The sequence below is a fragment of the Neomonachus schauinslandi genome, chromosome 8, assembly GCF_002201575.2.
Source record: "Neomonachus schauinslandi chromosome 8, ASM220157v2, whole genome shotgun sequence".
Classification (NCBI taxonomy): Eukaryota; Metazoa; Chordata; class Mammalia; order Carnivora; family Phocidae; genus Neomonachus; species Neomonachus schauinslandi.
In genome coordinates this window covers 114,315,133-114,340,453 of record NC_058410.1, presented here as the reverse complement: position 1 = coordinate 114,340,453, position 25,321 = coordinate 114,315,133, and the positions used below count along the sequence as shown (strand labels likewise).

The 25,321-nt window shown below is 52.7% G+C and overlaps 2 protein-coding genes across 3 annotated transcripts in view; both read left to right on the top strand.

The window, feature by feature from the left end:
* ZNF76 (zinc finger protein 76) overlaps window positions 1-1,333 on the top strand; it is a 34,193-nt gene extending 32,860 nt beyond the window's left edge. For both annotated transcript variants that reach the window (XM_021684597.1, XM_021684596.1), the window contains one exon: window positions 460-1,333. In XM_021684597.1, the coding sequence (XP_021540272.1) occupies window positions 460-564 (105 nt within the window). In that variant the 3' untranslated portion in view covers window positions 565-1,333. The remainder of the gene's footprint in view (window positions 1-459) is intronic.
* A 1,222-nt stretch (window positions 1,334-2,555) lies between these two features.
* Window positions 2,556-23,844, top strand: DEF6 (DEF6 guanine nucleotide exchange factor). The gene is made up of 12 exons (XM_021684598.1): window positions 2,556-2,681; window positions 3,109-3,272; window positions 13,254-13,394; window positions 13,997-14,182; window positions 16,021-16,257; window positions 16,363-16,509; window positions 19,693-19,801; window positions 19,999-20,297; window positions 21,379-21,545; window positions 21,653-21,851; window positions 22,960-23,050; window positions 23,250-23,844. Exons 2-12 carry the CDS (start codon window positions 3,177-3,179, stop codon window positions 23,471-23,473), a joined length of 1,896 nt encoding a protein of 631 aa, XP_021540273.1. The 5' UTR covers window positions 2,556-2,681; window positions 3,109-3,176; the 3' UTR covers window positions 23,474-23,844.
* The last annotated feature ends 1,477 nt before the right edge of the window (window positions 23,845-25,321 follow it).

Genomic DNA, 25,321 nt, shown 5'->3' with positions numbered 1-25,321 from the left:
TCAGCCCGAAAAAGAGCTCATTTTAGCTACATCCACACAGCTGTCTCAGGCGCTTTCTTGACGGAAGCAGAGTGCTGAAGCCCCTTCCGGCCTTCAGAATAATTTCAATGGCAACATATCTGGTGGTCTAAACCCTTGTCTCTTTGTGTCTCCATTTCTTCATCAGGAAAATAAGTGGGCTCAAGTAGATGATTACTGAGGTCCCCTCCAGCCAGTCCTCCCCTTCTGTGAACAAGCCCCTCTCCCTGACCCTGGACCATTCTGTGGCTCCCTGGCCACAGCTAGCCTACTGGGACTCTATCAGCGAACCTGCCGTTCGTGGGGGCCCCACTAAGTGCTCAGGATGTGGCACTGGGCGAATGGAGGGGATTCAGAAAAGTAGGCCACATACTCGCTAGCACTAGAATCTGGTGGAAAGAGTGTCACTCTCTCCTTGCTTTCCTACCGTCTTCTCCGCAGCTGGAGGAACAGCAGACCTTAGAGGAGGCCATCAGCGTGGCCACCGCTGCCATGCAGCAAGGGGCCGTGACCCTGGAGGCCACAGAGTCAGAGAATGGCTGCTGAGTCCCAGGGGGCTGAATTCCACACCGCGTTGGAGGAGGTGCCATGCCACACAGGCGTCCCTGCCTCCAAGGGCCGGGGCTGTGGCCGACACTTGGCAGGTGGCCACAGAGGTCTCCAGGGAGAGACGGCGGCAGGAAAACAGCCTAACTGAAGGGGACGACGGGAGCCCTGCCCCAGAGGAGGGCTGCACAGCTGGACTCGGAGGAGTGTGCCATCCTCAGGAGCTAAAGAGGACAAGCTGATCACCAGGCTGTCCTGGGGTGTCCCCTCCTCAGAATCAGCTGGGTGCCCATTCTCCTCCCTCCAGAGAACACCCTTCCTACCCTCAGTCCACTCCCCCTCTCAGATGGCGATTGGGACTGCTGTGGGGACTGGTCCTCTGTTCTGACTGGTCACTGCCCACCAGGGGAAGGGGCCGACCGCTCTTCAGCCCAGTAGGAGCAGAGCAGGCCCAGCCCTGCTCCTCCCAGCAATAACCACCTCCCTGGAAGCCTGCCATGGTGCCTGGCCACTTGGCAGCAGGGTTTCCTGCCACCATAGTCAGAACCGCTCAGGGGCCTGTGGCTGGAGAAAAGGTGCCCAGCCCCACCCACCCCCAGCTGCCCCCTCTCCTCTCTGTGGCAGAGAAGCAGGGGAGTGGCCTTGTACATACTGGGGACTGGGTTTAATTTGTTTTGGTTTGTTTTTTTAAATTCCATTTTGATAATTTTTTTTCTTGCTCTGGTTGGTGGGGGCAAATGGGTGAATGAGTATTTAATAAAAGTTCCAAGTTTCCACCTGGGTCCCTCCCTCCCTCCCTCCTTTTGGCTTTGGGCCCGGGATACCAGGGCTGGTCGAATCAGGCTCTTAGACCCTGTATCCCTGGCACAACCCCACCGAGCCTCAGTGACATACTGGTGGGACCGGCCTACCAGAGGCACGGGGCGGGGGTGGGGGGAGAGGAAGCCCAGGTGTAAGAAAAGCCCCAAGGACCCGCCAGTGACTTCTGCCCACACCTGAGCAGGTGGGCTCCAGGGTGGCCAGACGGGCCCAGGGTGACCCCTGATTCCAGGCTCTGGTTGGATCTCAGGCATCAGGATGTTTGGACTGGAGGGGTTGTGTTTTTTCCTACCTTACCTCGTGTGATATAGAGCCCTTCCGCGCCCAGCCCCCTCCCACATACACTCTGCCCATGGTCAGCTGCTCCAAGTGGGCAGAGCCCCACCGAGGAGTGGGGGTAGGAGGTGCCTTTGCCAAGGTTAGCGAGGGTCTCTGCTGACTCTGGTGCTGAAGGCCCAGCTCTGGGGATGCCCACAGGGAGGTGTCTGGGACCATGCTGTGGAATCCCAAAGCCACCATTGGACCCTAGTGGAAAGTGTGTGGGAGGACCAGACCAGCCCTGGTGGGAAGGGAGGGATGCAGGGGAGGGGACCTGATGGGAACACTTTGGGTTTGCCTCTGGCGTGGGAGCGTTGCAGGGATTGGAGGGGCTTCTTCCTCTCCCCACGATGATGGATGTGCCCCAGTCCCTTCCTGCCACCTGGGAATGGAACCCTCCCCCAAGCCCAGGTACCCTCTCCTCTTCTGTGTACTCATGCCAGCAGCTCTGTGGAAGCAGAGGGGGCTGGGGCATGCCCCCAGGGAGGAGATGGCTCGGTTACGCAAGCAGGCTTCCAACATCCATGACCACTGTTCTGGGCGAGACCGTGTCCTGGCCCGCACAGGCAGTGGATCTAAAGAAAGGGATCATGCCGTGGGGGGCCCTGCGTGCCAAGCCTCCTGCTCTCAGCACCCCGAGAGCTGGCCCCCCCGTTTTATGCCCCTCCCCCCACCGTGTGATTCAGAAACAGGCCTGCATCCTCAGGGCCACTGGGCCCCAGAATGGTCAGCGCTCCGAGCTGAGGCCTTTTCGAGCCAAAGCCCAGAGGATGGGGAGGCAACCAATCACGTGCCAAGCCCGCCTGACCTGGAGAGGTTCCCTGGCCCAGTTCCTCCGCCAACTTTGTGTCGTCGCCTTTGTTTTCTTCCGCTTGGGAGGAGCCCCACCACCACAGTGATGTTAGATGGCCCTAAAAGAAATGTTTTATCCAGTGCCTGCTCTGCTTCACATCCATCCCCAGACCTTAGGACTGTGTGAGGTGGGTATTTTTCCAGCTCTCCCCTGAGAGAACCGCTCAAGGAGGTTAGTAGTAACTCATCCAAGGCCTCCTGCCTGGTAAGTGTGGAAGTGAGACAGGATACCCTCTACCGCCACCCTCCGAAAGCCAGGGTGGGCTTGCTTTTTTTTTTTTTTCCCCTCCTCCCAACAAGCTGCCTCTGGGAGCCCAGGAAGCCCCAGAAGGTTCTGTGGCTGAGGAGACTTCTCGAGGGCTGCACGCCCGGGGAGCCACACCGAACAGAAGCAGGGCTCTGGCTCTCCGGGTCTGGGTTCCCAGGTCCCATGCAGAGAGTGCGGCCATGAGCACTGCAAGGGCAACGGGCCTGCTCCTGGCAGCACAGGGAGCCCGTGCGAGCAGGCAGGTGGAGCTCTTGCTCCGCGCCATGGCCCCTCTGCGGTCTCTGCAGCCGTTTGCATTTCCTGAAACCGGATCTCGGTGTCAGAGCCGCCCCCGGGCCGGGCGGGCACCTCAGCCATGGCCCTGCGCAAGGAGCTGCTCAAGTCCATCTGGTACGCGTTCACCGCCCTGGACGTGGAGAAGAGCGGCAAGGTCTCCAAGTCCCAGCTCAAGGTGAGGAGCCCCCGGGGCCCAGGGGAGGCCGGCAGACGTGCCTCCTCAGCCCCTGCCGCCCAGGAGCCAGGCAGGAACGCTGTGCTGATGGCACTCAGCCATCCAGAGGCCCAGGCCTGGGGAGGGGAGCCGGGACTGGGTAACCGGGACGACGCAGCCTGGTGGATGCTGCTGCCCATGTTCTGGGGCCCCCCGGAGGTCGACGCGGAGCCTCTGCCCAGAGACCTGCCCCCCGGACTCCCTGGAGGGTGGAGGTGGCATCATTAGGTTTTGAAGGCCAACAGGCCAGGCTACATCCTATACTCCGTGTGATGAGCACACGTCTCCCCAGAGTGAAGCCTGGGTACGCACCGTACTCCTTCCTGCTGCTTCCTCCTGGCTTTGAAGAGAGACAGTTAGCTAGTACTTGTCAGTCACTTCCTCCCGGAGCTGAGAGCGAGGCTTCAAGAGCCTGTCCTAGTTCCAGACCAGGCTGACTGGGTCACCTTTGGCAGAGAACATTTCCTCTGAACCCTGTCTCCCAGCTGCAACAGCGCTGGAAAGGGGCAAGGACCGAGACCCTGCTCTGCCCCGGGCCGCCCAGCTCGCCGCCCCCTCCTCCCACACGCCAGGTTGGGAAACTGCTCGCTTTGGCCTTGGCACCTCAGACAGGGAGGGGGTCGAGTCTGAGCCCAGGAAGAGCCCATCAGTGATTGCCCTACAGTTCAGTACTTGGACCTAAACAGTTCCTGGGAGACCAGCAAGTTTCTCTCCTTCCTTCCCTCCAGTCCTGGCTTAGTGCTGTCTTCTCCACCCTGGTTAGTGGGGGAAGAAGCAAGGCCCCAGGCCACTGGAACCAGGGAACACTGAGAGACAGGAGCAGAGTTAGCCTCAGCTCTCGGTGACCTGCCTTAGGGGATCATTCGTTCCATTCACATGTTAACCGAGTGACCATGTGCCTGGCATGATGCTAGGCTCTAGATTTCTGGTTTCTCTTCTGGGCACCCCCAAAGGAGGCCTGCAGCCTCAAGGAAACCTCCATTTTTAATGACCAAGGTAGGAGGTGCCTGCAAACGTGGGAGAGATGAATAAGGCAGGATAGGCATTTTGCACCACCCCCATTCTAACCCCCTCCTGTGCTGAACTAGGACACAATAAACTTGGATATCCCAAACTGGCCCTATCCCATAATCTATCCCTTAGCCAGACTTATGAGCATCCAAAAAATGATTCTTGACTCCCCCAGGAAAGATAGTCCACTACTACCTTTGATCATCAGGGAGGATTCCTCAATAGGCAGGTTCTTCCTTACATTCTCCGTAAATCCTTTTATTGCAGATCATGTCATCTAGTGGGGGCTTCAGGATAGACAGGAGAACAGCAGATCATCCAAAATCCAGCTCTGCAGAAACCCGTGCCCTACATCCACCTCCCACTGCCTTTCGTATCTTGTAGGAACAATCCCAACCTCCATAGTTTATCTCCAAGGTACCGTTTTCTGTCTCCATTACCTGCAGCCTCTGTAACCTCTCCAGGCTCTCTATGCCCGCCCCTCACATGTGGAAAGTGGTTCCCCTTTTCCTGGTGTCATCAGCCAGTAAGGCTTCCTAACTCTTTTCTCAGCCTCCAGCTGGATCGATGCCCACTCCCCACCCCCACAGGTCGAGTACTTGCAGGGAAGATTCTATTAGGAGCTTACATACTTGAACTGTCCATCGTCTGTACCGCATCACAGCTCAAATTGAGCCCACAGCCAGCAGCCTTTGTTCACACAGGAGCAGGGAGCTTTCTCCCCCACTCAACAGAAAACGTGTCCACTCTGGAAATCTGTGCTAAGCGATGGGAGTCTTGGGCCGGGTGGTCGGTGAGGCAGAGACACGGTAGGGCCCATGTCACACAAGAGAAGGATAGGGAAGGCAGTTCTTCTCTGAGACCATAGTGGGAGATACTGGAATAGGAGGAAGTAGTGATAGTGTTGGGGGCAGGGATGCCGGAAAGGCAAAGGAGCAAAAGAGAAGTGGTCAGAAGTCAGAGGAAGAAGCAGATGAGAGAGATACCAGCGGGGGGCCAACCCCACCCCTGAAAAGACTCGCGGGAGAAGGGAAAAAACCTTGGGGTTAGTCTGTCCTCACTAACACTGTCCCTGGCCTCAGGGCCCTGGATTGGGACCAGGCAGCGAGACGTGCACCAGCCCAGCAAGCTATGTCTGTGACAGTCCCCGCTTCCCTGATGCATTGGGCTGCCACTGGCTCTCATGGGCAAAGCCGTGATGAGGGAGGAGGAAGAGCAGTGAGGCCTCTGAGAAGTAGCCCAAGGCGTCATGATTTTCTCTCTGAGGAAGAGAAGGCTTGGGCGAGAGAGCAGATGGGTTTTCCTCTGTTTGAATTCTTGTAGAAGGTACCATGGCCTTTGTCCAGGTGAGTTGAGAAAAGTACAATTAGACCAATAGGCATGGCACTTCTGCCCAGGATGGATTTAGGTGGAGCACAAAATTTCCCAGGAGTTGAGGACTGTGAGTTTTCCCAGGGTCCCCAGAACCTCCTTCTCTAAAGATCTTTGGGAGGGAGTAGCGGTCCTGCCAAAGGGCTGCAAGGAGGAGAGCCTTGGCAATCATGGGTTTCCTAATGTCCACATCCTCTTCCCTGGGGAGCAGCCTTGGTTCCAGACCTAGTGGGGAATCAGCTGAGAATTGGGGTAATGGCCCTGCGATTGGGGGTGTGGATGGAGCAGTGTGTCTCTGGCTCAGTAGCTCTTAGGAGGCAGCAGGCCTGCCCCTTACCCTTGATTGGCAGGAGCCAGGGTGGGCAGGGAGGGAGGGGGATGACAACCTTCACTTCGGTGGAGGGGAAGTTAAGAGTAGCTCCAGTCCAGGAATCTGCTGGCTGGGATCTTCAGCTTTTTTTTTTTAACTATCTTTTTCTTTTTTTTTTTTTAAGATTTTATTTATTTATTTGACAGAGAGAGAGAGGGGATCACAAGTAGGCAGAGCGGCAGGCAGAGGGAGAGGGAGAAGCAGGCTCCCCACTGAGCAGAGAGCCCAATGCGGGGCTCAATCCCAGGACCCCGGGATCATGACCTGAGCCGCCCAGGAGCCCACGATCTTCAACTTTGTTCTGACCCCTTCCTGCCACTGGTCTCGGGCTAGGATGGCAGGGAGTGACAGGATGATTTAGTGATGTGCTTGACTCAGAGCCACATAGGCCTCCTCCCCAGCTAGATGACGTTGGGCAAGTGATCGCTGTCTCTGAACCTCTAGTTTCTCATCTGTAAAGGCAGAGGGTTGAACTGGGGATCACCAGCTAGCCTACTAAAAGAAATTTTAACAAAGTACATCAAGTAGATGAAATTGACCCTTGATGCAGCCTCCCCTTTCCCTTTTCCAAGCCTGTCTTTGGTGCCCACCCTCAACCCCTTCTAGCCCTTTCTTTTTCTTTTTCTTTTTTTTTAAGGTTTTATTTATTTATGTGAGAGAGAGGGAGAGAGCAGGAAATGTGGGGAGGGGCAGAGAGAAAGAGAGAAGCAGACTCCCTGCTGAGCAGGGAGCCAGGATGCAGATGCGGGGCTGAATCCCAGGACCCAAAAGCAGCTGCTTAACTGACTGAGCCACCCAGGCGCCCCCTCCCCCTGCCTTCTAGCCCTTTTGTGCTGTCAGCAGGCACACAGCTCATCCAGAGATTCCCACCTTTTAAAATTCCCAGTGCTCCTCCCTTGTGATAGTAGTTATGCTTTAGTAAAATACATTTAGTAACTCTTAAAAGGATCTGTATATTGTAAAAAAAAAAAATCACCTGGCACCTAGATACATTAAAAAAAAACTACAGGCCATCTAGGCAAGAGAGAGATTATTCATTCTCTCTGTAGCCATTAGTCGGTGCATGGGTTCCCACACCCGTCATATACGCGTCCAGTGAAGGCTGGGAACTGCAGGACCACGAGCTGGCACCTGCCCCATCTCCACACCTGAGTTTTTAGGGAACTCACAAGCCCCTCGAAGAGAACCACTTCCCCACATGCCTTCAGAGGAAACAGTGCGTCAGTGAAGCCTCTCGAAGGTCAATGGCTGCCAACTCGAAGGTCAGGGGCTGCCTGGTTGGGCGGTGAGACTGTGAGAGTCCTCTCTGAAGGAGCCCAATGGCAGCCTTGTGAAAGCTACCGACACCTGGACCCCACCCACCCCTGGAAACTCTGAGTCAGTCGGGAGGGGCGGGGCTCCAGTGCCCATCAGTTTCAGCAGCTCCCCAGGTGATTCTGAGGCTCAGCAAGAGCTAATGTGGTGGAGAGATCAAGAGTAGGCCTTTAGAGGCAGACTTCCAGGAAGACACTTTACCTCTCTGCGCCTTGATTTCCCCATCTATAAAAGGAGGATAATGAGAGTCCCTGCCTCCAGGGCTGAGGATTGATTGAAATCAGCCCCATGGGCTCCTGCACATTCTGGCCTCCACCCCTGCCATTTCCTTTCCAGCGTGACCCTCCTCTGGTCACACCCTCTCCCCACCTCTAGCCCCAACCCGAGCCCAGGCACAGGAAGCCTGGCAGTCTGAGGTCTGCTGAGCTCTCTGGGGAGAGGCCCTGAGCCCCTGGTGTCTGGGGCCTTTAATTCCTTCATGTCCTGACACCTGATGGCTCACAGGGATTGGAGCCTCTGCCCCGGGCCCCTGAGATTCCAGAGGCAAAATGTACAGGTGAGGAAGGCAGGTCTTAGAGGACAGTGTGGACGAACGAACCAAGGCAAGGAACAGTTCAAATAACTGTGCTGCTGTGTGGCCTCTTCTATCCTGGGGTGGGAGGGGGTTTGTACGGCATCTCTTTGAACCCCGTTTTCAGACCTATGAAAACTGAGGCCCAGTGAGGTTAATTTGCTCAGAGAGATTCAGTCCATGTCTGTCTGCCTTTTGTATTTCTCCTACTTCTTCCCATGAAGCATTTAAGTTCATTCAACAGATATTTATCGTGTGTCCATTATGTGCCAGACCCAGTGATATAACAGTGAATAAGAGGTGAATAAAAGGGACAAAAATCCCCAAGGTGCTGACATTCTAGTCAGAGAATACAGATGGAAAACAAAATAAGTATAAATGTATCATGTGATGGAAAATGATACATGACATGGAAGTAAATAAAGCAGAAACAGGGATAGAGATGGGGGGGGCGGTAGAGGGGATGGGGTTATAGATTTAAATAAGGTGGTCCAGAGAAGTCCTCCTTGAGAAGGTGACATCTAAGTAAAGACGGAAAGGAGAAGAGGGTGTGTGCCATGCCTGGACCTGGGAGAAGAATATTCCAGGCTGAAGGCGTAGCAAGTGCAAAGGCCCTGAGGCAAGTGTGTGCCTGGCCCGGCTGAGGAATGTCAAGAGGGCCAGAGTAGCCGCAGAGAAGTGACCAACAGGGATGAAGCCAGAGAAGGTACAGCAGGCCAGGTCCTAGGGGGCCCAAGGCCTCTGGAAGGACTTGCGATTTTACTCTGAGAACAACGGGAAACCATTGGAGCATTTAAGTTAGACTTGAGGAGTCGGTCAAAAACATTTATCGTGTGCTGGATATCGTACTAAGATCTGGAATCAGGCCTAACTTAGAGTCCTTGCTGCCCTCAAGGAATGTAGAGCACCCAGAAATGCTCACACAAAAAGGGAATAGCAAAGGAATGTTATTATAGAGCAAATTAATAACAGGGTACATTAATAACAGTGGTTAATGGCACTCTTTGCTTTTTATCTCTATAGTTTTACATTTTTGTCATAAAAACAATATATGCTCCTGGTTAAAAAAAAATCAGAGTGCAGAAGAATATAATTTTAAAGAAGATGAAATTTATTCTATAAGTAAAACATGTTACTGGTTAAAAAAATTCAAAGACAAATTTAATGTTAAAGACGATGAAAGTTCCTCCCCTCCCTGGGGAAGGATGGTGGGGTGATAGCTGGTAACAGTCTGCTGAGTCTTCTAGATTTTTTCTATGTACACATAAACATATTAGGCTGAACCGTATGAAATTGCTGACATTTTATTATTTCAATCTATTAAAACAGCTATTAAGGGGCGCCTGGGTGGCTCAGTCGGTCAAGCGACTGCCTTCGGCTCAGGTCATGATCCCGGAGTCCTGGGATCGAGTCCCGCATCAGGGAGTCTGCTTCTCCCTCTGACCCTCTTCCCTCTCATGCTCGCTCTACCTCATTCTCTCTCTCAAATAAATAAATAAAATCTTAAAAAAAAATTAGAAAAACAAAAACAAAAAAACAGCTATTAAAATTTGCTATGGTTCAACCTAATCTTTGCACACATTTATTTTACAAACATTTCATTCTATAGCTTGCTTTTTTCACCAGCCAGTATAGTATGCCTATCTTTCCATGTCTGTTCATAAAAACATAATAAAAATAGCACACAACTTTTATTAAACAATGAGCTACGCACTAGGTGCTGTGCTAAGCTCTTCATTCTAAAACCCCTTTGGAGTAGGCCTCCTTATTATCTTCACAGAGGACACCAAGGTCTTAGAGAAAATCGCTTGCCGGTAAGCACACAAGCGGCAGATGGGTAAGACCTTTCCAACCACACATAGGTCCATGACGCGATGTACCTGGCCCCTACTGAAGGAGCCCCAAGCCGTCTCCAGTTCCTCATATTATAAACATGCCTCAGTGAACATTCTTGTACATGGAGCTCTGTTCCCTTGAGCATCTACAGGTTAGATGATTAGAAATGTGGGGGGCAGGGCGCCTGGGTGGAGCAGATGCAGTTGGTTCAGTGACCAACTTGGTTTGGCTCAGGTCGTGATCTCTGGTTTGGGAGAGCAAGCCCTCCCCGCTTAGCGGGTAGTCTGCTTCCCCTCTCCCTCTGCCCCTCCCCCAGCTTACACACTCTCTTCTCTCTGAAATAAATAAATCTTGAGGAAAAAAAAAAATGCTGGGATCATTCCCAATTTTAAGTTTGGTACATTCTTGCCCTCCAGAAAGATTACCAATTCACACCTCAACAGTAGGGCATTCAAGTCCCTATTTCTCCACAACCTCTTCAGTACCTGATGTTATCAGTCTTCTGATCTATGTCAATTTGTTAGGTAAAAAACCGCACTTTGTCTACAGGAAGGGATCTAACATTTGCTCTGTGCAGATCTAATTCTGGCTGTCTCCATATGTCCTCTCACTCTATCCTCACAGGCTCTCCACAGGACAGGTATTATCCCACTGTTTTGCAGACAATGAAACTGAGGCTCAGAGGGTGAAGATGTTTATCTCCGTTCCAACAGCTTAACAATTCCAGGGGAAGCGTATACCTCTTTCCACTAGAGGAAGCAAAAATCATAGGGCTGATTCTCATTGGCCCAGGATTGGTCATGTGCCCTTCCTTGAGCCAATCACCATGACTCTGATGTACCCACCCCTGCAGCCAGGTGGGTTAGGGGTGCAAATAGTCCATACCACAGATATTGAGAATGGGGGAGAGGTGCTTCTCCAAGAAAAATCAAGGCTCCATTACCAAATATGGGTGGAGAGGGCCGAGTTCGTCAGGAAGAAACTGAAGATGTCTTCTAGAACAAGAGAAGCAGAACCAAACCTGGCACAGGAGATGATCTGAAGAGCATGGGGACAAGGGGTGGGGGTGGTGGTCAGAGATGGCTGCCCGGAGGGGAGTGACGGAAAAGAGAAGCACCCTCTTGCTGGGCCTTCCAACCTCCCACTTGGCCTCAGTGGAGCCTGAGGCTCAGGAGAATACCGGGGAAAAGTGTCAATCCTTTGTCCCACCACCTCTCACCAGAGAATAAAGAAGTGAAGATTTGGCACGTGTACCACCTCTAGGATGTTACCAGCTCCTGCCTCAGGAACTGACTCTAAGCTTAACTGTGGAAGCAGCCCTTACACACAGCTTTCATTGACTGCCTTTCGGGTGCAGAAGAGGACATAGGGGCCATGGGACACGGAGATGAACAGAGACGTTGTCCCCAGAGTTCACCATCTACCTGCAGAGAGTCTCAGGGTCAGCACTGTAATAGTGAGGCAGCCTTCAGGGCCAGGCACACCTGGTTGCAAGCTCCACTCGGCTGTTGGCTCTGAACTTCCCCAAGCCTCAGCATCCTCATCTGGAAAACAGGGATAGTGTCTGTGTATCACAGTTGTTGCGGAGGTTAGACACGGGGTATAGAAAGCACCTCATACAGTGGCTGCCACATAGGTGTGCAATAATGACTATTTTACCTTTTTAATTTTTATTTTATTTTATTTTTTTAGAGAGGGAGTGTGTGCGAGCAGGGGAGGGGAGTTGGGGGGCAGAGGAAGAGGGAGAGAGAGAATCCCAAGCAGACTGCCTGCTCAGTGCAGAGCCCGATGCAGGGCTTGATCTCATGACCCCAAGATCAGGACCGGAGCAGAAATCAAGAGTCGGTCGCTCAACCAACTGAGCCACCCAGGTGCCCCAGGAATGAGTAGTTTAATTATTCACTCTGTGATAAGTACTATGACAGAAGTACCCCCAAGACAATTTTATTTTTTCCTGATCTTGTTCAGACTTCAATTTCTTTGTTCTTATATCGTGAGTTTGCTAACCAACTCGTGTTTCCCCTCCACACCATCCCGGCCACCATCCGTTCTGGCCTTTTCCTCCACATGTCACAGACCATCTTTCGTGAGCCTTCTCTGAGCCCTCTCCAGCTCCCTTCCATCTTTGAAGGGAAGTGACTGGAACTGCACTTGCCTTTCCTGGAGCAGACACACTGCAGCCTGAACCCTGAGTCTTTGATGGGAATGATGAGAAATTCGGGGCTCCTGCCCTGGGGTGACAGCCACCTCCCTGTTGACAGCCCAGCATCCTAGGAAGCACCTAGGCTTTGGGATCTGCGGAGCTGGGTTTGAATCCCAGACTCTTGCTCACTGTGGATCCTTGGGCAATTTACCAAATCTCTTGAGCCTCAGTGTCCTTGTCTGCACAAAGAGGACATCCCTACCTAATGAAGTGGCTGAGAACATGGCTGCTTGGGTTTGAATCCCAGCTCTTTTATCTCATCTGTAAAATGGGGATATTAACTGTGGTTATGGGGGTTAAGTGAATTATATATAATGTGCTTAGCTCAGTGCTTGGTGCATAGTAAGGGTGTACAGTTTTAGGTTTTTTTGTTTTTACTGAGGTATAATTGTCATATAACATTATATTAGTTTCAGGTGTCCAACATAATGATGCGGTATTTGTAAATATTGTGAAATGATCACCACAATGTCTAGTTAACATCCATCACCATACATAGTTACAAAACTTTTTTCTTGGGATGAGAATTTTTAAGATCTACTCTTAGCAACTTTCCAATAGGCCATACAGTATTATTAACTATAGTCTCCATGTTGTATGTTACCTCCTCATGACTTATTTTAAACCGAAAGCTGTACCTTTTTTTTTTTTTTTTAAAGATTTTTTATTTATTTATTTGAGAGAGAGAGAATGAGAGAGAGAGCACATGAGAGGGGGGAGGGTCAGAGGGAGAAGCAGACTCCCTGCCGAGCAGGGAGCCCGATGCGGGACTCGATCCAGGGACTCCGGGATCATGACCTGAGCCGAAGGCAGTCGCTTAACCAACTGAGCCACCCAGGCACCCCGAAAGCTGTACCTTTTGACCCTCCTTCACCCATTCTACCCACCCCCTACCCCTTGCCCCTGGCAACCACCAATCCATTTTCTGTGTCTATGAGCTTGGGGTGGGGACGGAGGGTTAATTTGTTTTTTAGATTCCACATATAAGTGAGATCATATGGTATATATTTTTCTCTGACTTATTTCACTTAGCATAAGGCCCTCAAGGTCCACCCCTGTTATCACAAATGACAAGATGTCCTTCTTTTGTATGGCTGAATAATATTCCATCGTATACAAATGCCTATGTTTTGGTTATGATTGAATTGAATAATGTGTGCGGAGGACTTAGCCAGGTTGGGAACGGGGACAAGCCGGGAGGTGGAAGCAGCTCTCTAGCCCAGGTTTGGCTGGGGCATGGGAAGGCCAACTGCCACTCTGTCTCAGGTGCTGTCCCACAACCTGTACACGGTCCTGCACATCCCCCACGACCCTGTGGCTCTGGAGGAGCACTTCCGGGATGATGACGACGGCCCCGTGTCCAGCCAGGGATACATGCCCTACCTCAACAAGTACATCCTGGACAAGGTGGGGCCTTGCTTGAGGGGGCACCTCTCCCCACTTCCCAGTCCGGCCAGCGCCCTAATACGTTGCCACCCCAACTCCTCCCACCCTATCAACTCCCACTTCCATCCCTGCCCTCCCATGTCCGTCCTTCACATTCCAGCCACTTGTCCCCTCCTTGCCCCCCCAACTCCCTCCTCCATCTCCCTCACCTCTGTCCTAGCCTGCCCCTTCCAGCCCATCCCTGCCTAGGCTAACCTCCCATTTCTAGCTGTAGGGCTCTCCAGCATCCCCCAGTGCTGTGCCCCCCGCTCCTCCCAGCTGTCACTCTCTTCTCAGGTTCTTCATGGTCGTCCATCCCTGCCCCCTTGTCCTCCCCTTCTTTCTCCTCTGGGCTGAGGGACTAGTTTCTCTGTTGGCAGGGGACTGGGGAGGGGAGAGGGGGCTGGTGGTTGGAATCAGCTAGTTACCTGGTAAGCAGCTCAGGGATTCCTCAAATTAGAGCCCCAGCTTGGCGGGGTGGGGAGCAGGGGAGTAGGTGACCCCAGGAAAGCACCTAGAGCCTTGTTTGGTGGTAGAGCATGGATGGGGTGGCCGTTTTGGCTGACTTGCAGGCCTGGTGGCAGGTGGAGGAGGGGGCTTTCGTTAAGGAGCACTTTGATGAGCTGTGCTGGACCCTGACGGCCAAGAAGAACTATCGGGTGGACAGCAACGGGAACAGCATGCTCTCCAATGAGGATGCCTTCCGCCTCTGGTGCCTGTTCAATTTCCTGTCTGAGGACAAGTACCCTCTGATCATGGTTCCTGATGAGGTGAGGGTGATGGCAGCCCCAGGGACTGAATCACTGGGGCCAGGCCTTAACAAAACCATGAAGGAGGCCAAATTGCCTTTCCCACATCCCCTTTCTTCTTGGTCTCCCCATGCTGGTGTCTCTCTGCACCCAGCTGTCTCCAGATGCCTAGAATTGCCTGTATCAGAGTCATTGTGCCCAGCAGAACCAAAACTACACTTCCTTCACGGCTCTCTTAGCCCTCAAAGGAGGAAAATGACCACAGATTCTATTTACACAGCAGTGTAGCCTGATACCTTACCGGCCATTTTTTTTTTTTTTTAAGATTTTATTTATTTATTTGACAGAGAGAGACACAGCGAGAGAGGGAACACAAGCAGGGGGAGGGGGAGAGGGAGAAGCAGGCTCCCCGCAGAGCAGGGAGCCCGATGTGGGGCTCGATCCCAGGACCCTGGGATCATGACCTGAGCCAAAGGCAGTCGCTTAACCGACTGAGCCACTCAGGCGCCCTACCTTACCGGCCATTTAAAAATGAAAACATTTAAGATCGAATGGCAGGACTTCAGGCACTGTGGCAATCCGAGAAGGTTACCAGATGAGGGGAAGGGAGACTTTCCTGGGATGCCTGGCCCATTATTCCAGCGGAGGCAACTAGATCTGGCCCCGGTTCTAGATTTTCCCTCCCTGTCTTCTATAATATGGAGGAGAGCCAATGGCAGATCCAACTCTGGGCTCCAGAGAGGGCATCCTGGGAGTAGAGGCCTGGAGTAGAGGCCCCTACCTCCTCAACTCATGGACGAAGCCAGGGCAGGTGCCCCCCCGCCACTTCCACTTCTCTCCCCCATCCATTCAGCCTTCCCCTGACCTGTTAGCCCTTTTGGTGGCTGTAAAGATGCCAGGGTGAATTTAGGTCTTAGGGTGTGGAGGGGAGGGGGTCCTCTGTGTTTACAAGAAGTCCTGACACATCTAAGCACACTCAGCTTTATCTCCTTGCCTCTGTTTATGGGAAGGGTGAGGGGAGATGCCTAATCCCTGAACTGGTACCCCACCCCACTCCCAGTTGGAGACCCAGTAACCTCCAGAATGAAAGTCCTAAAGAGAGTGTCCCAGGAAGCTGCTGGGGCAGGAAAGGGACGTGTGTCCATCTGCACAGGCACCCTTGTCAGACCCCCGCCAGTCACGGTAAGGGTGCCCCTCACAGGCCAGAAGGCTGCTCGCGGCCGTGATCAACATGTTGTATGAACAAACTGCAGCAGGATGTACCCCAACCACCACTTCCTGTTCCTCTGTAGCAGGTTTCCTGTCCCTGCCCTGCTTACCTCCACCCCCAATCCCTTTGCACTCCCATAGGGGAAGGATCCTCGGGGTTGGGGCTTGGGCTTGGAATAAGGACTCAGATGGGATTCAGGAGATATGAATCGAGTTCTGGCTGCCACCAGCTTGCTGTGTGATTTAGAACAAGTCACTTCCCTCTCTGGGCCTCAGTTTGGTCATTGGCAAAGTAAGGGTATTGGATGAGAGGGCCCTTGCACCCCCTCTGATGTGTTCTGTGATTTGCTGCCTCTGCCTGGCCCCCAGCCCTCAACCTTCACCCTGCCCTTAATTTAAAGCATGAAGGAGTGGGACGTGGGCCTGGAAGTTGGGGAGGGGAAGGAGATGCCCAAATTGGGATTGGGCCTCCAGGACCCCGCCCCCCAAATCTACCCTGGTTTCCACCAACATTTAGTCGTCTGGCTCCCCTACCCCCTGTCCTTGGTCACCTCCGCCCAGGCTCTGGGAGCCAGAGGAGCCCCCCCAACCCCAGCATTGTCACAGGCAACACTGCCTGCTGCAGTCCCCAGGTCTCCCCGCTCCTCCAGGTGGAATACCTGCTGAAGAAGGTGCTCAGCAGCATGAGCTTGGAGGTGGGCTTGGGTGAGCTGGAGGAGCTGCTGGCCCAGGAAGCCCAGGCAGCCCAGACCACCGGAGGGCTCAGCGTCTGGCAGTTCCTGGAGCTCTTCAACTCGGGGCGCTGTCTTCGAGGTGTGGGGCGGGACACTCTCAGCATGGCCATCCATGAAGTCTACCAGGAGCTTATCCAAGATGTCCTGAAGCAGGTCAGGCCAAGCTGGGAACTTGGGGAGGACCCCAAGTCAGGGTGCAGTGGGGGGTGGGGGTGGGGGGCCGCAGGGAAGCCTCTGACTTTGCTCTGGCTATGGCAGGGCTACCTGTGGAAGCGAGGGCACCTGCGGAGGAACTGGGCAGAACGCTGGTTCCAGCTGCAGCCCAGCTCCCTCTGCTATTTTGGGAGTGAAGAGTGCAAGGAGAAAAGGGGTACAATCCCGCTGGATGCACAATGCTGCGTGGAGGTGAGGGGGACAGGCGAAGGGGTGGAGCACAACTCAGGGCCCAGAGGCTCTCCAGTGTGGTGTAAAGGCAAGAGGCTCGGGAGGAGGGTGAATGGAGAAAAGCCACAGTGGCAAATGTCTCCTGAGATGACTGTAATCCAAATATACCTGGGTGCCTCAAGGCCATTCTCATCCATGCCAGCACTTTAAAAAAAACAAAAACAAAAACAAAAAACCCAAACTGCAAATCAAATACTAAAGCCATTGGTGAGTAATGTGGATTTTGCTAAGGATTTTAGAGGAGATGGCTTATGCCTCACACTACACACAAAGCTTTTTTTCTTTTAGAGAGAAAGAGAGTGGGTGGGGGAGGAGTGCAGGGGAGGGGCAGAGGGAGAGAGAATCCTTTTATTAAAAAATATTTATTTACTTACTTGAGAGAGAGAGAGCATGGGGTAGGGGAGGGGCAGAGGGAGAGGGAGAATCCATCTCAGGACCCCGAGATCATGACCTGAGCCAAAATCAAGAGTCAGCTGCTTAACTGACTGAGCCACCCAGGTGCCCCGAGAGAGAATCTTAAGCAGGCTCCACGCTCAGCGAGGAGCCCACTGCAGGGCTCCATTCTCATGACTCTGACATCATGACCTGAACCAAAATCAAGAGTCGGAGGCTTAACCGACTGAGCCAACTAGGTACCCCCACAGCGAACTTTCTAAAAATCCTCTTGAAAAGTTTTTCTCCTTCACCCAAATCCCATTCCCTTTGGCAACTCTCTATGTCCCTACTCTTTCTCCACATCCCTCTCCTCCCGTCCTTCCCCTCCATTTTTCCCCCTCGGCTCTGTCTGTTATTATTTTAGGAGGCTTAAAACAATTATTTTAAACTGTAGTTTGAAAAAAATATACACACACACACCTAACATGAAATTTGCCATTTTAACCATTTTAACTGTACAATTCATAGCATTAAGTACATTCACAATGTTGTGTAACCCTTACCACTCTTTCTTTTTTTTTTTTTTAAAGATTTTATTTATTTATTTGAGAGAGAGAGACATAGTGAGAGAGGGAACACAAGCAGGGGGAGTGGGAGAGGGAGAAGCAGGCCTCCTGCTGAGCAGGGAGCCCGATGCGGGGCTGGATCCCAGGACCCCGGGATTATGACCTAAGCCGAAGGCAGACGCTTAACGACTGAGCCACCCAGGCACCCCCCCTTTTTTAAATTTTATTTTATTTTTTTTAGAGATTTTATTTATTTGACACAGAGAGATGGTGAGAGAGAGAGCACAAGCAGGGGGAGCAGCAGAGGGAGAGGGAGAAGCAGGCTCCCCACTGAGCAGGGAGCCTGATGCGGGGCTCGATCCCAGGACCCTGGGACCATGACCTGAGCCGAAGGCAGACGCTTAACGACTGAGCCACCCAGGTGCCCCATCCCCCCCCTTTTTTTTTTTTTAAGATTTTATTTATTTATTTGAGAGAGAGAGAGACACAGCGAGAGAGGGAACACAAGCAGGGGGAGTGACCACTATCTATTTCTAAAACTTTTTCATCATCACAAAGAAAAACTCCCTACCTATTAAGAAATAACTCATCCCTCCTTTCTACCCAGCCCCTGGTATCCTCTATTCTACTTTCTGTCTCCACGAATTTGCCTATTCTGGGTACCTAGAATGGAATGGGATCATCTAATATTTTGTCCCTTTGTGGCTGGCTTTTCTTCAGCACAGTGTTCCAAGGTTCATCCATATTGTGGCATGGGTCAGGAATTCATTCCTTTTTATGGCTGAATAATATTCCATCGTGTACACAGACCACATTCTGTTTATCCACTCATTCATAGATGGACAATGGGTTGTTCCCATCTTTTTGCTATTGTGAATAATGCTGGTTTGGCCATCCATGCAGAAGTTTCTGGGTGAGCATATGTTTTCATTTCTCTGGATACATACTGAGTAGAATTGCTAGATCATATGGTAATTCTATGTTTAACTTTTTAAGGAATAGCCAAATTGTTTTCCGTAGCAGCTGCACCATCTCACATTCTCACCACCAGTGTATGAGAGTTCCACTTTCTCCATATCCTCATCAACATGTGTTATTTTACATTTTTAAAAATTATTATTATAGGGCACCTGGGTGGCTCAGTCGGTTAAGCATCTGCCTTTGGCTCAGGTCATGATCCCAGGGTCCTGGGATCCAGCCCGCATCAGGCTCCCTGCACAGCAGGGAGTCTGCTTCTCCCTCTGCCCCTCCCCCTACTCGTTCTCTCTCTCTCTTGCAAACAAATAAAATCTTTTTAAAAATTATTATTATAGCCATCCTAGGTTTTCTCCATTTTTGTCACTTAAGGAAACAGGTGTCACTGAGGACAGAGCATAGATCTTAGGCAGAAAGCCCAGCTCCACCACTAACAGGCAGTGTGAATTTGGCATGTTCCTGGACCTAGTAGAGCCTCAGTTTCTTCTTCTGTAAAGTGGAGCTAATAATGCTTGTTTGGCAAGGTTGTTTCGGAGTTATGAATAAAATGATGCATATAAAACACTAGTTCAGCCTCTAGAGCATAAGAAGCTCAACACACGGGAGTCCCCAGCTGGCTCAGTTGATGGGGCATGTGTGTTTTTGAGTCCCATGTTGGGTGTAGAGATTGCTTAAAAATAAAATCTTTAAAAAAAAGAAGCAGCAGCTCCATACGTGGTAGCTATTATTTTCCACTAAAATATAAGCTTAGGGAAGGCAGGGATTTGGTCTGTTAGGCACACCTCAGTATCCTAAATGCCTAGAACAATGAGCCGCACTCAGTAGACACTCCACAATATCTGTGGAATGAATGAATGGAGAACTTTCCCAACAGGTAGGGCTCTGTGGAAATGAATGATTTGGATAGTGAGGACCCTGTCACTGGCAGTGTTCACGAATGATCTGCATCCACACTCAGTAACGGATTAGGTGCCAGGCCCCATGGAGAGACACCAAGATGAAAACATCCCCGCCCTACCTCCAAAGAGCAGAGGCTACAAGACTTGTGGGGACACAAGCGCACCCATAACTAACCTCCACGCCGGGAGGTTCCTGGCAGAGTGGGAGCGGTGCTCCGGGAGGACGGTCAGCCAGGGGGGGTAGGGGATGGAGCTGGAGCACCCCGGCGGCGGGTGTGGCCCCGGCGCCAGTGAAGCCAGCGCGTGTGGGGCCGCCGACCCTCACCCAGGTGCTGCCCGACCGAGAGGGGAAGCGCTGCATGTTCTGTGTGAAGACAGCCTCCCGCACGTACGAGATGAGCGCCTCCGACACGCGCCAGCGCCAGGAATGGACGGCGGGTGAGTGCTCGCCTGGGTCTGGCTGCGCCTCGGGGGGTGACAACACTGCCCGTGAAAAGGGGGTCACCCCACTGCCCAGCGGGAGGCTGGAGACTACCTCGAGCCACCTCTAAGGTCCCTTTCTGGAGGTGGGCCACCTCGAGGACCGCGCTGCTCCCGGCTAGCCTCCTGCCGACCCTGTCCCTGTCCCTCCGCAGCCATCCAGACCGCGATCCGGCTGCAGGCCGAGGGGAAGATGTCTTTGCACAAGGACCTGAAGCAGAAGCGGCGCGAGCAGCGGGAGCAGCGGGAGCGACGCCGGGCGGCCAAGGAGGAAGAGCTGCTGCGCCTGCAGCAGCTGCAGGAGGAGAAGGAGCGGAAGCTGCAGGAGCTGGAGCTGCTACAGGAGGCGCAGCGGCAGGCCGAGCGCCTGCTGCAGGAGGAGGAGGAGCGACGCCGCAGCCAGCACCGCGAGCTGCAGCAGGCGCTGGAGGGCCAACTGCGCCAGGCGGAGCAGGTGGGGCCCGCACCCGGCGGGGGCCGGGGGGGGGGGGGTTCGGGGGGAGAGGGATGCGGAGAGACCAGGCCCGGGAGCTGAGGGCCGGGGGCGGGGCCGGGGCCGAGGGCGGAGCCCGCGGCCTGGGAAGGAGGTGCGTGGAGGCGGGGCTTGGAATGAGGGACTTGGGACAGAGTCCCTGCACTGGAAACATGCGTACGGGACCGGACCTGTGCCAGGGGCGGGATGAGGAAGGCGTGGGGGTGCAGGAACCTGGCCGAGGGATGGCTTGAGATGAAAGATGGGGTGGGGCCGTAGCTGAGTGCTATAGGTGTAGAGTGGGGCCTGGTTTGGAGACCTTGGCTGGGGGCGGGGCTTGGACAGAGATGCTGCTAAAGACCCCCTAGTCAGGGATAAGTTTGGACCAACGCTAGACTAGATTGGACTAGACTTGATCTAAGTTTACAGTGAAACCAGTTTGGGGAATGCAGGATGGGAGGAAGGAGGGATTTACGAATGTGGAGGCGGACTAGGCATGTAGAGGCAATCAGATTTAGGATTTAAGAGATCTAGAGCTGGAGTTAGAGACACCTGGATTCCATCCCAGCTCTGCCTCTTAGGAGCCTTGTGATCTCAGGCAAGTTACTTAGCCTCTCTGTGCCTCAGTCACTTCTCAGTGACGTGTTGATGCTAACTGTGCTCCTAGAGGTATGGTGAGGATCAAATGAGGAAATACCTTTAGTTGTTATAACAATTATTATAATTACAGTCACTCCCTGCCTAGCACTAGCCCTAATTATAGTCATAATACCTAATATTATAACACATAATAATAATTATTAAGGCTGGTGCTAGGCAGGGGGTGACTTGAGCCCCCCCCCCCCCATGTAGCATCTGTTCACTGACCATTATCTTCCTAGTCAGGCTCCCACAAAGAGATCAGATCAGGAAGGAATCCCGACATGAAGAAACTCCCCAGACCGTCACTGAGAGAGATCTATGTGGGCCAGCCTAGCGGAGCCCTGGGGAAAGGGCAGCGTACTTGCAGCCTCCCCTGCCCCACGCGGTGCCCCCAGTGACGTGGGTCCGCGTCCCGGCACAGGCCCGGGCCTCCATGCAGGCCGAGATGGAACTGAAGAAGGAGGAGGCTGCCCGGCAGCGGCAGCGGATCCAAGAGCTGGAGGAGATGCAGCAGAGGCTCGAGGAGGCCCTGCACCTGGAGGTGAAAGCTCGGCGGGACGAGGAGGCCGTGCGCCTAGCCCAGACCCGGTAGGACCCCTTCTCGTTCCCCTCCCCTGACTCCCTGGCGTCCCACTTGCTGAGCGCCTGCGAGGTGCCTTGGCTCTGGAGACGACGCAGCGCCTGCCCGCCCGCAGCCTGCTAGAGGAGGAGGAGGAGAAGCTGAAGCAGCTGCTGCAGCTGAAGGAGGAGCAGGAGCGCTACATCGAGCGCGCGCAGCAGGAGAAGCAAGAGCTGCAGCAGGAGATGGCGCTGCAGAGCCGCTCCCTGCAGCAAGCCCAGCTGCAGCTGGAGGAGGTGCGGCAGAACCGGCAGAGGGCCGACGAGGACGTGGAGGTGAGGCCGGGGGTGGGGGTGGGGGGATAGGATGGAGGCCGGCGGGGTGAGCGCCTCCACGCGCAGGATCTGGAGCCTTCCCTCAAACCCTGACTCTTCCGTCTCCCCGCTGTGTGACCTCAGGCAAATTGCCTAACCTCTCTGAGTTTCAAATCCCTCATCTGGGAAAGGTGCCTCTAATAGCATGGTCTGAAGACTAGCTGATGGCTGACATTTAGTATGTACCAAGTGGGGAAGAAACATTAGCTGCTAGGGGCACCTGGGTGGCTCAGTTGGTTAAGCGACTGCCTTCGGCTCAGGTCATGATCCTGGAGTCCCGGGTTCGAGTCCCACATCAGGCTCCCTGCTCGGCAGGGAGTCTGCTTCTCCCTCTGACCTTCCCCCCTCACATGTGCTCTCTCTCTCACTCTCTCAAATAAATGAATAAATAAAATCTTAAAAAAAAAAAAAGAAACATTAGCTGCTATTTTTATCATTATTATGAATCTGGGCAAAGTTTTTTTCTCATACTCTTCCAAGCGCCTACCTTGCTCTCCCTGTACTTTGGCTCTGATCTCCATAGAAGAGGGGTTTTTTTGTTGTTGTTTTGTTTTTTTAATTTTTGATGTTCTTTTTTTTTTTTTTTAGATTTTATTTGTTTATTTGAGAGAGAGGGGGAGAACGCAGAGGGAGAGGGAGAAGGAGAAGCAGGCTCCCGCCTGAGCAGAGAGCCTGACGAGGGGCTCGATCCCAGGACCCTTGGGATCATGACCCCAGCCAAAGTCAGATGCCTAACCGACTAAGCCTCCCAGGCACCCCGTCACTTAACTTCTTTTGCACTTTGTTGTTAACTTCTGCTCTGGAGATTAACTAAAATAATAAATATACTTAGCACATCGTAGCTGCTTAATGAACGGAAACTATAATGATGACTATTTTTGACCCTTTGGGGGTCCATGAGACCCCTGAAATTGGAAGCTAACTGTTCATCTATATAACTCTTTAAGAACATATATGAGTTTTCCTGGGGAGATGTCAGATTCTAAGAGGCCTACAAACTCGAAAAGGTCAAGATACCCTGTCTAGGATGGTGTCTCTGACCCGCTCTCCGCTGGCCCTGCTCCCACAGGCTGCCCAGCAGAAGTTGCGCCAGGCCAGCACCAACGTGAAACACTGGAATGTTCAGATGAACCGGCTCATGCATCCAATTGAGCCTGGAGGTGAGAAGGGGTAGACCCTGGAGCTTTCTCTGGAGTGGGGCAGGGGAAGGGAGGGAGAAAGGGATCCCTTCAGATCTAGAGAGGCCGTGTGGGATTGAAAGGAGGTTCTCGTCTCCCCCACGGGCTGAGGCAAGGCCCCTCAACCTCTCCCCTGCGCATGCACCTTTCTCCTTACTTGCAGTTGCCTTTTCTCTGCCAGATAAGCGTCCCACCACCAGCAGCTCCTTTACAGGCTTCCAGCCGCATCTACTTGCCCGCCGCGACTCCTCCCTAAAGCGCCTGACCCGCTGGGGATCCCAGGGCAACCGGACCCCCTCGCCCAGCAGCAGCGAGCAGCAGAAGTCCCTCAATGGTGGGGATGAAGCTCCCATCTCAGCTTCTACCCCTCAGGAAGACAAACTGGACCCAGCACCAGAAAATTAGCCTCTGCTATCCCCTCCCGCCCTCCAACCTCATACCCACCAGAACCTGGCCACAGCTGGCCTGTGGGTGATGCCAGCCCCCACAGAAGAGGGAGCTGAAGTCCTGGTGCCAGGAGCCCCCTCGGCCCTCCAGCCATGACACAGTCCAGAATGGAGCCTAGTTCATTTTTGGCAGCAGCCCCAGGCCCCTGACCACTGAGGCTGTCTGGGATGTTGATCCTTGAGAACTTGATCTTGTGCCTTAACCCCAAGGACCCTGTGCCCTGGGCTGGATAAGCGAGCAGACAAGCAAGCCAACGGCGTGTGCCCTCAGACGGCCACCAGGTGGTGGAGGCGCATTTCCAAATAAAAATTGCTCTTGGAATGAACCCTTGATCAGGTCTGCCGTCCATCTCTCCTGCCATGTTCGCTCTTCCTGCCTCAAATCCAGTTCTAGGTCCCAGAAAGAGTAAAGTGGAATGCAGGGGCGAGGCAAGTACACTCTGCCACTTACTAACTGGGTGAATTTGGTCCAGTCTGCTCACCGGCTTGTGCTTCAGTTCCCATGTTGGTAAAACAGGGCTACGAATAGTACCTGCCTTACAGAGTTGTTGTCAGGATTAAGTGCTCGGCCCATGAGCAAGCACTATTATTAGTATCACCCAGAAGTGGTTACTGAGCATCTAGTCTATGTGCTGCAGTTTCCCTGGTTATTTCATTGTCGTGGCAACCCTGAGAGGTGGATATTATTATTCTCATGTTACATGTGGAGAAACTGAGGCCCAGCGAGATCAGGTAACTTGCCCAAAGCCTTTCAAACTCGCTTCTTTTCCCATTTTATTTGACTCACTGACCTTGTCACCTAAGACAGAGCTCTGAAAATCTAGGGTGCTCCTCCCCCCCATACCCCTCGTGGTACACAGCCCATCATGAAATCCGGTAGATCCTCCTTCACTCTCTCATAGCTATCCCTCCCTCTCTATGGCTATGGCCACTGCCACAGCTAGGGCCTTCATATCCTCCTCCTGTGTGCTCACCTTCGACTCCTTCTCCATCTTGCCCCATATCTAATCGGTCAGGTCAAGTTCACGTTCCCACATGTGGCACATGAGACCTGTGACGCCCTAGCCCAGGAGAGCCTCCTATGCCTCTGCTTTATAGATCTGCTAATGGCTCCCCTCCTTTTCCTTCCCCTGGGCCTGCACACTGGCTGTCCTTCCCACCTCACTTCATGTAACAGCCTCCATAACCAGATGCATGAGTTCCTTGAGGGCATGGACATATCTTCAATTTACATCCCCAGGGCCCAGCACAATGCTTGGCTCTTAGCAGGCCTGCAACAGGTGCTTGTTGAATGATTCAGTTCTGAAAGGAATGACTGGGTGTCACGCAGCTTAAAAGTGATGAAGGAGCTAAGATTCAAACTCAAGTCCATTCATTTATTCAATGAATTATTTATTAAGCTCTTACATGCCAGGTATTGGGCTGGGTGCTGGCTACACGGCCCAGAACAAAAGAGATGGAGTCCTTGTCCTCCTGCAGCTTATGTGCTAGCTGATATCAAAGTTAATTGCTTTTGCAAGGACACCAAGCCCTATTGCAAGGAACTTCATTACAGTCTATTTAAAGTGTCATGAAACAAAACTACCAGTATAACACAATGCATATTGTGGGATGGGAAGTGAGCTTCAAACTCTGAGGGCAATAGGAATTCGGAAGAAAGGGAAGGAAGCATTAGGTAGGAGCTGGGATTCACAATGGCCCTTAAAATTTTTCATAAGGAAGGAGAGTAGGAGAACATGGAAACAACATTAAGTAGAAAGAAGCATAATACATCTATGAGCACAAGAAATCTGGATTCTGGATGGGA